Here is a 15,382-nt window from a genome sequence, read left to right on the forward strand (position 1 = left end):
CATGCTTATTCTTATTCCTCACCGTACAGAGTTTAAAATGTTAATTGCAGTGGGAATGAAACTGTTTTTAAAGCGGTTTGTTTTGGAGGCAATTGTCCTGTAACGCCTCCCAGAGGGCAGTAGCTGAAAGGCATAGTGTGCAGGGTGAGTAGGATCAGAGATGATCTTGTGGGCTCTGTGTAATGTCCGTTTGTGGTAAAGTGATTCAAGGGATGGTAGGGGTAAGCCAATAATTTTAGATGCTCTGTTGATGATGCGCTGTAATTTCTTCCGGGAGAGTGAGTCGAGACTGCCGAACCAGACTGTGATGGATGAAGTGAGGATGCTTTCGATGATGGCTGTATAGAAGCGGAGCATGAGATGAGACCTTGCTCTGAACTTCCTGAGCTGTCGGAGATGGAAAAGTCTTTGCTGGGCTTTTCCATAGATGTGGTCTGCGTTTGTCTTCCATTTGAGGTTGTTGCTGAAAATTGTCCATAGTGTGTGTAGGATAGTGTTAATGTGCAGGGATCACTGGTCGGTACGGACTTGGTGGGTCGAAGGGCCTGTTTCCACGCTGTTTCTCTAAACTAAATCTGAACAATACCGAGGAATTTAAAAAAAATCAGCTGCTGGAAATCTGAAATAAAAACAGAAAATACTGGAAATACTGCCAACTCTAACCCTAATTCTATTGCATGGCGACACAGATCGATAGGTTGGTGAAGAAGGCTTTTGGCATGCTGGTCTTCATCCGTCAAGGAATTGAATATCACATTTGTTATGTTACGGTTGGTCGCGTTGTTGCTGAGGCCTCATTCGCAATATTGTGGTTAGTTTGGTTACCCTATTCCAGAAAAGATGCCCTTATGCTGGAAAGAGTGCAGAGAAAATTTATGAAAAAGTTGCCAGGAGCTATAGGGAGAGGTTTGGCAGGCTAGAACTTGTTCCTTGGCGAATTGGAGACTGAAGGACCTCTTACAGTGGGACAGGCCCTTATGTATGTGTAGAAATAGCAGGGGCTATGACAGAAATATTTCTAATGTCATTAGAAACGGGAATAGTGCCCGAGGATTAGCGTACTGCGCATATTGTTCCATTGTTTAAAAAGGGGTCTAAGAGTAAACCTAGCAATTATAGACCTGTTAGTTTGACTTCAGTGGTGGGCAAATTAATGGAAAAGATACTTAGAGATACTTAGAACCTTTCCCCTCTCACCTTAAGCCCATAGCCTCTAGTTCTTGATTCACCTACCCTGGGAAAACACCCTGTCAATGCACCTTATGATCTTCGACACCTCCATAAATATTATTCCTCAAGGGTCTCTCCCACTTACGCAATTTTTTCGACGACTTGCCGGTATCCCTCATAGTCGCAGTAGGTCGCCTGTTTGGTCGTGAGTAGTCGCCCAAATAGTTGTACCTTTTTCTAGTCACTGGATTTACAACATTTTTGACATTTTTTGGCGACCTGCTGTGACTATGATGGGTGCCGGCAATTCACCGAAAAAATGGCGAAAGTGGGACAGGCCCTTGAGGAATAATATTTATGGAGGTGTCGAAGATCATGAGGGGCATTGACAGGGTGCATGCACAGAGTTGTTTTCCCAGGGTAGGTGAATCAAGAACTAGAGGCTATGGGCTTAAGGTGAGAGGGGAAAGGTTTGATAGGAACTTGAGGGGCATCTTTGACACTGAGGGTAGTGGGTTTATGGAACAAACTCAGAGGAGGCAGTTGAGACCAGTACAAGAACAATATTTAAAAGACATTTGGATAGGCACATGGATAGGAAAGGTTTAAAGGGATATGGGCCAAACATGGGAAAATGGGCCTAGCTTGGACGGGATGGTTGGCATGGATGAGGTGGCCTATTTCCGTGCAGTATGACTCTACGACAACTCGGGTTTAATGAAGTGTCTTTAATTATTTTTATTGCACATGCATTTTCTGCTTCTATTTTAATTGTGAGGAACTCTTGCGCAGTATAAAAGCCAAATGTGTGTAACTGGGACCAACCAAGAATGCCTACTTGGTCATCACAGACAATGTAGACTGAAGGGCCTTCTTCCATGGTGTATAGTTCTGCAACTCTCAGACTTTATGATACTCCTGTCCTTCCAATCAACAACACTCTCCATGTATGTTTTTCCTTAGGTTTGCGTTATTGGAAAAGAAAAACCATTGGCTTTGATCCAAAGTACTTGTGTTACAATAATTGCAATAAATGTAAATAATTACATTATTACTAAGTGCAATACTTGTACAATAGAAAGTGACTGCTGAATTTCAGACATTAACAGGAAGAGATGTGGGATGAGTCTCACGTCAGTCATAGAGTGATACAGTGTGGAAACAGGCCCTCACCGGCCAACATGTCCCAGCTACACTAATCCCACCTGCCCACGTTTGGCCCATATTCCTCCAAACCTGTCCTATCTATGTATCTATCTAGTTGTTTCTTAAATGTTGCGATAGTCCCTGTCTCAACTACCTCCTCTGGCAGCTTGTTCCATACACCCACCACCCCTTGTGTGAACAATTTACCCCTCGGATTCCTATTAATTTTTTTTCCCTTCACGTTAAACATACGTCCTCTGGTCCTCGATTCACCTGACCTGGGCAAGAGACTCTGTGCATCTACCCAATCTATTCCTCTCATTACTTTATACACTTCTATAAGATCTTCCCTCATCCTCCTGCACTCCAAGGAATGTAGGAGTCCTAGTCTACTCAACCTCTTCCTTTAGCTCAGACCTCTAGTCCTGGCAACATCCTCGTAATTGTAGCCTTTCTGGCTTGACAACATCTTTCTTGTAACATGGTGCCCAGAACTGAACACAATACTCTGAATGCAACCTCGCCAACATCTTATACAACTGCAACAAGATCTTCCAACTTCTAACTGATGAAGGCCAATGTGCCAAAAGCAATTTTGACCTTCACCTTCAAGAAACCATGCACCTACACTCCTAGATCCCTCTGCTCTACAACACTCCCCAGAACTGTGTAGGTCCTGCACATGTTAGATGTCCCACCTAAATTATTTCCCTGAGACTGTGTAAATATGTGTCTCGTTTCACCAGTTACAAACACCAAGTTTAATTTGTTGATGATTTTATGATCTGTTTATTACTGCATTATCAGATTGAAGTCCTTTACCAACTGAACTTTGTAAACATAATTCAATCACAAGCATAAGTGAATAGAAGTTAACTGATTTAACAAACATTCTAAGTCATTGCAACGTTTTGTTTAATATACAATTTAGCTTTGTTTACTGATATATTGTTGTTGTTATTTGCCTGCTCTTTATAGAGTCAGAGTGATAGTGTGGAAACAGGCCCTTTAGTCCATCACATCCCAGCTACGCTAGTCCCACCTGCCAGCATTTGGTCCATATCCCTCCAAACCTGTCCTGTCCATGTACCTATCGAACTGTTTCCTAAACGTTGGGATTGTCCCTGCCTCCACTACCTCCTCTGCCAGCTTGTTCCAGACACCCACCACCCTTTGTGTGAAAAAGTTACCCCTTGGGTTCCTATTAAATCTTTTCCCCTTCACCTTGAACCGATGTCCTCTGGTCCTCGATTCCCCTATTTTGGGCAAGAGACTGGGAATCTACCCGATCTATTCCTCTCATGATCTTATACACCTTTATAAGATCACCCCTTATCCTCCTGCACTCAAAGGAAGAGTCCCAGCCTACTCGGCCTCTGCCTGTAGCTCAGACCCTCCCGTCCTGGCAACATCCTCGTAAATCTTCTCTGTACCCGTTCCTGCTTGTCAATGCCTTTCCTATAACATGGTGCCCAGTGCTGAACACCATACTCTAAATGTGGCCTCACTAACTGTAAAGAAGTCTCAACAACACATTGTCTTAACTATAGCTTTTATTAACTGTTCACATAATTGCTATACTAGCTGTACGTGGTCTGTCACTGGAGCTAGAGAGAGAGACCCCAGGGAGGGAACATGCAATTATACACCTAATAAGGGGAGTGGTTAAGGGTGGTGAGGTCACTATGTTAAAGGCACATGCACTAGCTATCTACATCCTTCCTCTTGGAACAAAGCAATATAACAGTGACAGGGCGACCACGTCTCATGCGCTACAAGCAGGCATACAATGATTACAGAGCTAAACAAAATCCCCGTAGCGAACAGGCGGCTTGACCAGCCTGCCTGACCGGGTGCGAAGCTCGCCACCTCCTCCCCCTGCAGGAACAAGAGCAGCCGGGGCCGGGGCAGGCGAGCGAACCGGGGATACAGGGGGAGAAGAGGTAGGAGAAGACCCACCCGCCGGCGGGGTAGAGGGAGAACGAGGGCTGGGAGGCGGAGACGGGGGCTTAATCAACGGCGAAGGGAGGGATCTGGGCACCTGCGGAACGGCAGGAGCGGAAACAGGCAAGGGAGGGGAGAAGGGGCAGCAGGCGGAGGTCGGGGCTCGTTAACGAGCAGCAGATGCTGGTGGGAACGGCAGTAGATGACCCCGTCGTGGTCCACCAAGTAAGACCGCGGTGAGCCGGCATCACCGACCACCGTGGCGAGCTTGTAGTGGCCAGAGGCAGTCTGCATCCGGACGATCTGGCCGGGAAACAGGGGCGGCAGGGGGCGGCAGGACTGGTCGTGGGAGCGCTTCTGCGAGTCATGCTTGGAGGTGATACGCTCCTGGACAGTAGCAGGGGGGAGAACAGAGGGAACAAGGGATTGCTGGGCAACAGGGAGGGGGGGGCGAGTTCTGCGAGACAGCAGTCGTTGTGCCGGCGAACCCAGGGCAGGGTCGCGGGAGATGTTGCGGAGATTAAATAGGGCCAGGTGGAAGTCTGACTTGGACAGCCGACAGTGCTCCAGCAAACCCTTAGCACTGCGGACTGCACGCTCCGCCAGGCCGTTGCTTTGCGGGTACTCAGGGCTGCTGGTAAAATGTTTAAAGTTCCACTGAGAAGCGAAACGCTGGAACTCGGCACTGGTGAACTGGCTGCCGTTGTCGGATTGGAGGCGAGCAGGGGAGCCAAACGTGGCAAAGTGGCGACGCAGCCTCCCGATGACAGCCGAGGAGGAAAGGGAGTGGAGTTGGTCGACCTCAAACCAGTTGGAATAGGAGTCGACGAGGACCAGGAAGTGTTTCCCACGCCACTCGAAAATGTCAGTAGCGACCGCCGTCCAGGGTAGATCAGGGGCAGGTTGTTGCAGCAGCGGCTGACGTTGTTGATGTGGGGCCAGGCTGTTGCAAGAAGGGCAAGCAGAGACCCACTCCCGGATGTCGTTGGCCATGCTGGGCCAGTAGAACTGGCCCTGGGCGCTGGACAGAGTGGCCTCGGCCCCAGGATGACCGTTGTGGGCAGACTGAAAATAGGCAACCCTCAGTGACTCGGGCACTACGACCTTGTGCCCCTTATCCACCACGCCGTCGTGCAGGACGAGCTCATCGCGGACCAGGAAGTATGGGACTACACTGGCCGGCAAGGAGGAGCGGCGTTCAGGCCAACCCTGGATGATGATGTCGGACAGTAGCTGCAGGGTAGGATCCTTGGCAGTGTGGGAGACGAGGGACTGCATCTGCTTGGAAGGCACAAAGTTGACATTAAGCACCATAAGGTCCGACGACTCGTAGGGGTGGCGGGCAGAGGAAGGCAGAGGGGCGCGGGACAGTGTGTCGGCAACGAACATGTCTTTGCCTTTTCGGTAAACGATGGTAAAAGTAAACCGTTGCAGCTGCAACATCATACGCTGCAACCTGGAGGAAGCAGCGTGGATCGGCTTGTTAAGAATGGTCACTAGCGGCTGGTGATCCGTTTCAATCGTGAAGGTATTGCCCAGAATGTAGTCCTTGAACCTCGAGCAAGCAAACACCACAGCAAGGAGTTCTTTTTCAATTTGAGCGTAGCGCTGCTCGGCAGGGGTCATGGTGCGGGACGCATAGGAAACGGGCAGCTGCTGACCGTCGTGGAGCTGCATGCAAGCGGCGCCGAGGCCAAACTTGGAAGCGTCACAGGTGAGAACAATGGGGTGCTGCAGGTCAAAAAACTTGAGTGTGGGGGTACTGACCAGTCGGGACTTCAGGACGTCAAAGGCGCGTTGGTGTTGCGGGAACCAAGCCCAGGCAGTGTCCTTTTTGATGAGCTCCCTCAGGGGCGCACTCAGTTCGCTGAGGTCGGGGATAAACTTCCCCAGGTAGTTCACCATGCCCAGGAAACGCTGCAGAGCGGGCACATCGGTAGGAGGGGACATTCCAGAGACGGCAGCAGTTTTCTCCGGGTCGGGCTTCAGCCCCGAGGCGGTAAAGACGTGGCCCACGTAAGTGACTTCTTTAACGCGGAATCGACATTTCTTTGGGTTAAGTTTCAGATTAATGTCCCGGGCCCGATCTAGGACTTTACGGAGGTTCAGGTCGTGTTCAGCCACGTCCTTGCCATAGACCAGGATGTCGTCAACTATGATAGCACACGGCAGACCGGCGAACAGCTGCTCCATGGTCCGCTGGAACACCTCACTGGCAGAGTTGATGCCGAATGGCATGCGCAGAAATCGAAATCTTCCGAACGGTGTGCTGAAGGTCGTCAGGTAGGAGGAACGTTCATCTAACGGTATCTGCCAGAAGGAGCTTTTGGCATCGAGGACCGAAAAGACAGTGGCCGGGCCAACCTGTGCAGCGACGTCCTCTACTGTGCGCATCGGGTAGTGCGGGCGTTTGATTGCCAGGTTCAGGTCCTTGGGGTTGATGCAAATGCGAATCTCAGATTTGTCCTTCTTGGCCGCCACCACCATGGTGGAGACCCACCGGGTGGGCTCGCTCACCTCTTTCAGGATGCCCTTGGAGACCATGTTCAGTAACGCAGACTTCACCTTGTCCTTCATGGCGAAGGAGACGCGGTGTGGCGGGCGGACCACAGGCTCTATGCTGGAGTCGACAGCAATCTTGTAACAGCTGGGCAGCTTGCCCAGCCTGTCATCGAAGCGATCAGGGTATTCAAGCAGGGGGTCCATGAGGGTCTGTACCTGATGGATGTCGTGATGAAAGGAGACCAAACCGAGGTCCTGGCATGCTCGGGCGCCGAGCAGGGTCACGTTGTCGGAATCTAGCAGGTAGAAAGTGAGGGGCCGAGAGGCCTCCAGGACCTTGCAGTGCAAAGTTGTCTTTCCCACAGGAACGAGTACAGCTCCCCCATATGCATGCAGGCGGGAGTGAGCAGGAGACACTTTCTCACCAGACCTTATCTTGCGAAACAGGCTTGTTGACATAACATTTCCAAAAGCGCCTGTGTCCAACTTAGCTGAGAAGGTCGTACCATTAACGGTCACACGGACAGAAGGGTTAGCAACCAAAGCATTAGAGTCTAGAAGCGAAAACACGCTGGCCTCCCCTTCGGAGGAACTGATATCAGAAAGGGTGAGATCATCAGGCAGGTGCTCTGAGACAGTACTATCAGCCTGAGCAAGGTTGACCGGCACTCTCCGAAAAGGGGGGGCTTGATTCCCGCGGGCTCGGCAGGCTGCAGAAAAATGATTTAGCTTTCTGCAGAAATTGCAGGTCTTCCCCAGGGCAGGGCACACGTTGAATTGATGGGTAGCAAAGTTGCAGTTGGGGCAGCGGCGGGCGACTCCTGACCTGGGTGGGGGTGGACCCTGTTGTCGCCGCGGGGCAACGTTTCTTGGGCGGCCGGTGGCAGAGGCTAAGTCGACATGAGTGTCCTCGGGTGGCAGGGTAGAGGCGACAGCTTCAGCCATGAGTGCAGCGTGTAGAGCCGCATCCAGAGAAAGTTCGGGCATTCTGAGAAGTTCTGCTCTCAGTTTGGTATCGCGGAGGCCGTATACAAGGATATCACGAGTCAGCTGCTCGGGGGTCAGGGCATCAAGGCGGCAGCGCCGAGCCAGGTGCCTCAACGCGGCGATGTAGTTAGTGACGGACTCGTCAGCGCTCTGCCGATGGCCAAACATTTTGAAACGCTCCAAAATAGAGTTGGTGGGAACATCACACAGGGCAGTGAACTTAGCAATGAGACATACCGGATCGAGGGCACTCTCACCAGCAGCATACACAAACGACTCGGACCGTTCCAGGGCGTCGGGACCGGCCAAGTTGAGGAGCAGAGATGCACGCGTCTCAGCGGTGGCAGCAGGGTGGGCGATGGTCACATAATGCTGAAAATCACGTCGGAAGACATCCCATCGATGGGCAATGTCCCCATCAAATACAAGCGGGTCGGGCTTGCGGCACGAGTTTGCCATGGCACGAGGGAAGGAAACAGGATAAGGGTACTGGGGTATAAACTAAAAGAAAACCGGCAAACAGGAGGCGCAGGGTCTCGCAGCTGAGACACCATGTAAAGAAGTCTCAACAACACATTGTCTTAACTATAGCTTTTATTAACTGTTCACATAATTGCTATACTAGCTGTACGTGGTCTGTCACTGGAGCTAGAGAGAGAGACCCCAGGGAGGGAACATGCAATTATACACCTAATAAGGGGAGTGGTTAAGGGTGGTGAGGTCACTATGTTAAAGGCACCTGCACTAGCTATCTACACTAACGTCGTATCCAACTGCAACATGGCCTCCCACTGTGACTTCCCTTCAGTGGGATGTCCTTCCCCTTCTACCCTGCAACCTCTCCCCAGCCACTTTTCTAAATGCTGAACAGTTTGTACGTTCTTCCTGTGACCGTGTGGGTTTCCTACAGGTGCCGGTTTCCTACCACACTCCAGAGACCTCTGTGGGTTAAATGGCTTCTGTAAATTGGCCCTAGGATGTAGTTTGGAACTAGTGTAGGGGTTTCTGTTGGTTGGCGCAGACCTGGAGGGCCGAAGGGCCCATTTCTTTGCTGTATCTCTAAATTAAACTTGGGTAGACACAAAATGCTGGAGTAACTCAGCGGGACAGGCAACATCTCTGGAGAGAAGGAATGGGTAAAGTTTTGGGTCGTGACCCTTCTTCAGACTAAACTTGTCTGTCTTTGTGTGGGATATTTAGAATAGTTATTATTTCAATCCTAGTTGACCTCCTCCTTTGACTAATTCTGTACGTTGATGACTGCGTTGGATTTGCTTTCAGCACTCATGGGGAACTTAAATTCTCATAACTGTAGCTGGCAATTTCCATTCTGGTGTCACCTTTGCATGGTCCTCCTCCGACTCTTTGCTTACTGATTCTTTGCCAATTTCAGAACTATCGATCGGGCAGTCTTCAAACCGATTGTGCACATTGCTGTGATTGAATGCTCGGAGTCTGTGGATTGTCACCTGTTGGCTGTGACACATGCAGGTGAGTAGATGCAGCTTTGGTGAACGGCGGGGTGCAGGGGTGGTTGATCAGGTCATGGAGTCATTGAGCTGAACAGTACCAAAAAGGGCCCGACAGCCCACAACATTAATGCTGCCTTTTTGGTCCACTATATTAATCTCTTTTGCTCACGTTTGGTCCATCTCCTTCTCTGCTCTGCTAATTCAAGAGCTTGTCTTTCTATCTCTTAAACATAATCAAGGAACCATATAGGAACGGGTCCACAGGAATGGACACTTTTGGCTTATCTCATCCATGATGGCTTTCTACGCTAATACCATTGGAACCCATTAATCCCATTTAATCCACTTTTTTCCCCCTCTGGACCATCTCCTGCAGCTCCACCCATAGATGATCACTTTGCTTTCTATGGGGCCATATCCTCCCAAGTTTTCCTCTGATTCGAACTCGGAGAATGTCCGTAGCGGGTCCGTAGGAGTTCGTGGATGTCTCGTAGCGGCTCGTACGAGTAAAAAGTAACAATTTTTTTCATCAAGAGTATTTTTTTCACTCGTGAACATTTTTCACGGTGGTGAAAAAACGTCACAAGTTTACCGGATTTCCCGAGTACCTACCGTTACTCTTACGAGCACATCCACAAACACCTACAGACCCACTACAGACATTCTCCGAGTTCGAATCAGGGGAAAACTCGGGAGAACTCTTGAATTACCTCTTACAGTGGGACAGGCCCTTAAGTTAGTGTAGAAAAGCAGGGGCTATGACAGAAATATTTCAAATGTCATTAGAAACGGGAATAGTGCCCGAGGATTAGCGTACTGCGCATGTTGTTCCATTGTTTAAAAAGGGGTCTAAGAGTAAACCTAGCAATTATAGACCTGTTAGTTTGACTTCAGTGGTGGGCAAATTAATGGAAAAGATACTTAGAGATAATATATATACGCATCTGGATAAACAGGGTCTGATTAGGAACAGTCAACATGGATTTGTGCCTGGAAGGTCATGTTTGACTAATCTTCTTGAATTTCTTGAAGAGGTTACTAGGGAAATTGATGAGGGTAAAGCAGTGGATGTTGTCTATATGGACTTTAGTAAGGCCTTTGACAAGGTTCCTCATGGAAGGTTGGTTAAGAAGGTTCAATTATTGGGTATTAATGGTGGAGTAGCAAGATGGATTCAACAGTGGCTGAATGGGAGACGCCAGAGAGTAATGGTGGATGGCTGTTTGTCAGGTTGGAGGCAGGTGACTAGTGGGGTGCCTCAGGGATCTGTGTTGGGTCCACTGTGTTTGTCATGTACATCAATGGTCGGAGAGAGAGTCTGCGGATGGGCTCCAGGCGCCCGCTGGAGCTGCTGGTGCTGTTGGTGCCACCAAATTGGTGGTGCTAGTGGCAGCAGCAACTTCCTCCTCCTCCCTTGCCCAGCCCCAAGCCCAGAGTCCGGGCCAGCTCCAACTCCAGGTCGGGGCTGAAGGCTCTGGCACAGGCGAGGCCGGGGCCCTCGCTCCTCCTCGGGGTTGTGGATGAAATGGCAGCGGGCACCGTATGGGCAGAAGCCGGTAGTGTGGAAGGTGCGGCACGGCTCCGTCTTGTACTTGGGGTGGAGGCTGAGGGAGCGCAGTTTCGCCAGGCAGTTGGCGAACTGGCACTTGTCGCTGCAGCGGCCCATCGGGGAGCGGGTTCCTCTGGTGTTGGAGCGGGGTTGGGCTGGAGTTGGCGCTGGCTGTGGGCCGCTGGTGTCGTCCGATGGGGCTGTCAGTTGGCCCGGCGGGAGAGGCGGAGGTGAGCTGGGGTCGGCGCTTCTCCGTGCTGGCGGTGAGCCTGGGGGCCAGTGTCCTGTCGATCCGGACATCTCCGGCCGCCAGGGACACGGGTTCGATCCTGTCTGCGGATGCTGAGAGTCGGAATAGTCCCCTCCTCCGGTCTCCCATTGAAAAAAGACAAAAAATCGGACCCAAACTAAACATTGAATCTGCAGTGCTTCGTTTGATTTTATTTATAGCGATGATTCCTTGCGTTTTTCGGAATACAGACTGACCTCTCCCCAGTAATCTATGTGAGGACTTGTGTGATGATGTGTACGTGATTGCTGTTGTTTCTTTGCATCCAGGTGTCCGACTGTATTTCAGCACAATGCCCTTCAAGATTCCAGCTGCAAGGCCCAGTGTGCTGATGCTGATACATGTCCGTCTGCCGCCAGGATTCTCTGCCTCTGCATCCCCGCAGAGACCCAGCAAAGTCCACAAAGCTCTGCACACGAAAGGTACTTGCTTCACAGGGGAATAATGACAAGTGTCTTGCACTTTAGTCTCAAGATAAAGTAGTCTGGTGCAGGAATTGGTCCGTTAACATAGATAGAAATATAGAAAATAGGTGCAGGAGTAGGCCATTCGGCCCTTCGAGCCTGCACCGCCATTCAATATGATCATGGCTGATCATCCAACTCAGTGTCCTGTACCTGCCTTCTCTCCATACCCCCTGATCCCTTTTGCCACAAGGGCCACATCTAACTCCCTCTTAAATATAGCCAATGAACTGGCCTCAACTATATAATGTGGCAGAGAATTCCAGAGATTCACCACTCTCTGTGTGAAAAATGTTTTCCTCATCTCGGTCCTAAAAGATTTACCCCTTATCCTTAAACTGTGACCCCTTGTTCTGGACTTCCCCAACATCGGGAACAATCTTCCTGCATCTAGCCTGTCCAACCCCTTAACTACTAACTTCCTAACTTCCACCCTTTTCTTGCACCATTTCCGAGACTTATTTTCTATTTCCGGATCTCTCTGCCTCCATCTTGGAGAACATACTATCCATGGATATTTATTATTTAGGATCACCATTCCCACTGGGAATTAGAGTAATAAATATTCATTTTTATAATTGATAGGAGCAGAATTAGGCCATTCGGCCCATCAAGTGTACTCCGCTATTCAATCATGGCTGATCTATCTTTCCCTCTCAACCCAATTCTCCTGCCTTCTCCCCATAAACTCTGACACCTGTACAGATCAAGAATCTATTTAACTCTGCCTTAAAAATATCCATTTGACTTGGCCTCCACAGTCTTCTGTGGCATTGCATTCCACAAATTCATCACCCTCTGACTAAACAAATTCATCCTCATCTCTTCCTAAAAAAATATCCTTCTATTCTGAGGCTGTGACCTCTGGTCCTAGACTCTCCCACTAGTGGTAACGTCCTGTCCACATCCATTCTATCCAGGCCTTTCACTATTCGGTAAATATGTGGGGAGATTGCAGATAACTGTAAGGCATTATAGGGTTGTAACAGCAGGTGTTTCCAGCACCCCTTGTATTGACTGGAACTGCCGTAGTGCTAAAGATGTGCAGAATTTGTTCGATGCATCCTGGAAAGGCTTCTCAAGCAGTACATCAGATTGTGCTATAGCTCCTGTTTCCATAACGATAATTGGATATAATTCCACTGATGAATTATATTTGCAATATGTGATTAGATGCTTTGCCTTTTAAGAATCTAGGGGTTCAGTTTCACCAAAGATGGTTATAAAATTGACAAGCGATTGCTTCTATTGACATGTGTAATGGTACTTCGTTAAATAATGTAACGTGCAGCCTTTTATATCTTTAGCTTGCATTAACAAAAATAAAACAGGTTATTAAAAGGTCCTTTCATTTTGAAAATTCTACAGGGAAATATAACTACTATTGAATGTAAAACTCTCTCGCCTCCAACTCCCTTTTCCCCATTGACAGGATTGTTTTCTCACAGTATTTTCAATTACACAAAACGTATTTGGGATGCGATGATAGCAGAGCCATGTGTATGTAGATGACCTGACTTGAACTGGTGGGAAATGAGACTGGCCAAGTGACTGAAGTGTCAGTGTGGAGCACTTTGGGACCAGTGGTCACAACTTGTTCATTAAAACAATAGTTGTGGAGAGGATAGAACTGGTCTGCAAGTTGGTCCTAAATGGACATCTGACATGTGGGAGACTTTTAAAAGTGAGATGGGGAGAATTCAGGGACAGCACATTCCTGTTAGAATGAAGGGCAAGTGTGGCAGGATTAGGGAATCTTGGTTGACAATGGATATTCACAGGAAAGGAAAGATTTCAGCTGATGCTGAATTTGGTGGCCCGTACTTTCAAACTTTTGTACCTTCTGCTTCTGACGGAATGACCGGGGTGTGAGTGCTCCTTGATTATGTTGGCTGCTTTTACATGGCAGTGTGAAGTGTAGATGGAGTTGATGGTGCGGAGTCTGGTCTGGGCAACACCTAAACTCTGCAATATCTTGTAGTCGTGGGCAGAGCTATTGCCAAACTAAGCTGTGATGTATTCTCTGGTGTATGTGTAGAAATATGTAAGAGACATGTTGAACTTTATTTTCAGATGATACAAATATTTTTTGTTCTGGGGAGAATTTACAACAGCTATTGGATAAAATAATAAAAGAAATGGGTAAATTGAAAATATGGTTTGATAGGAATAAAATTTCATTAAATTTGAGTAAAACTAAAATAATGTTATTTGGTAATTGCAGAATAAATAAACTAGTATGTATAAAGATAAATGGGGTGGAAGTTGAACGAGTGCATGAAAAGAAATTTCTTGGGGTTATAATTGACGATAAAATAAGCTGGAAATCACATATTAAACGTAAAATTAAAATTGTCAAAAAGTATCTCTGTATTATACAAAGTCAAGCAGGCTCTGGATTATAAATCACTCCGTATTCTTTATTGTTCATTAATCTTACCCTACTTAAATTATTGTGCAGAAGTCTGGGGCAATAATTATAAAAATTCGATACACTCATTAACCATGATGCAAAAAAGAGCAATTCGTATTATACATAATGCCAAGTATCTGGGTCATACGAATCCATTATTTTTAGAGTCAAAATTATTAAAATTAGAAGATTTGGTTACATTCAAAACAGCTCAGATAATGTTTAGGGCCAAAAATAAAAATTTACCTGGAAACATTCAAAAATTATTTAACGAGCGTGTGGAGGGTTACAATTTAAGAGGAATATTTAATTTTAAGAAACAAAGAGTCCGTACGACTAGAAAAACCTTTTGTATTTCGGTTTGTGGAGTAGGAGTGTGGAACAAATTGAACGAGGAATTAAAGCAATGTACAAACATGAATCATTTTAAAATGATATATAAAAAAATAATTTTCAAGGGGTACCGAACCGGGATGGAGGGGATGGTTGACAAGTGGGGGTTAATGTTTGTCTATTGCTTTACAATTGTTTACTTATGTTTGGTTACTTCATATATGAAGTTTGTATGTGTATAATAGTTGTATGTATATATATATATATATGTCTGTAAGTATTATGGGAAATTGACTGGGGTAGTATTATTATTAATTAATTGATTTTTAAATATGGTAGAAGTGTTGGGGAAAAGGGGTGAGATTTAATGTTATTCTTCTCCTCACTCCTTTTCGAGCTTGTACAGACACAGAGTTGGACATTGGAAATTTGCTTTTTGTTCTTTTCATTGCTTGTAAATATTGATTGTAATGTCCAATTGTTTGATAATTTCGATTTTGTTACTCGGTATAAATAAAATAAATAAATAAATAAATAAATAGACTTTCATGTTGTGAGGAAGTAGAGACGCTGGCGTGCTCTCTTGGCAGTAGCTTATGAGCAAAGCATATGGGTGTGTACCAGAAGTCTGAAGAATGGCTGGGAACTACAGGCATTCTTAAAGCCCTGTCCCACAGTACGAGTTCATTCCAAGAGCTCTCCCGAGTTTGCCCTGATTCGAACTCGGAGATTTACGGTAATGGCCACTCGTCGGTACTCGGGGCTCTGTTGGACATTTTTCAACATGTTGAAAAATCTTTACGAGTCTTCCCGTGCTTAGCTGCCATTAGCGAGTCTTCCCGGGTACCTGCCGTTAGCGTTACGAGCCGCTAAGAGACGTCTGCGAGCTACGACGTACCCGCTACGTTTATTCTCCGTGCTTACCACGAGTTTGATTTTTTTAAAACTCGGGAGAGCTCTTGGAATGAACTCGTACCGTGGGACAGGGCTTTTGGTAAATTACTGGAGAGGATTTAAAGGTGTAGGATCTACCAGCATTTCGATAGACTAATTAAGGATGGTCAGCATGGCTTTTGTGCTTGGGCAATCGTGTCTCACAACTTTGCTAATTTT

At 47.4% G+C, this 15,382-nt stretch overlaps 1 protein-coding gene across 1 annotated transcript in view; it reads left to right on the plus strand.

Annotated features, from left to right (window-relative positions):
* nup155 (nucleoporin 155) overlaps window positions 1–15,382 on the plus strand; it is a 124,126-nt gene that overhangs the window by 29,534 nt on the left and 79,210 nt on the right. The window contains exons 10-11 of the mRNA XM_055632013.1: window positions 9,143–9,240; window positions 11,329–11,481. Of these exons, the coding sequence (XP_055487988.1) occupies window positions 9,143–9,240; window positions 11,329–11,481 (251 nt within the window). The remainder of the gene's footprint in view (window positions 1–9,142; window positions 9,241–11,328; window positions 11,482–15,382) is intronic.

The sequence above is a fragment of the Leucoraja erinacea genome, unplaced genomic scaffold (assembly GCF_028641065.1).
Source record: "Leucoraja erinacea ecotype New England unplaced genomic scaffold, Leri_hhj_1 Leri_99S, whole genome shotgun sequence".
NCBI lineage: Eukaryota > Metazoa > Chordata > Chondrichthyes > Rajiformes > Rajidae > Leucoraja > Leucoraja erinaceus.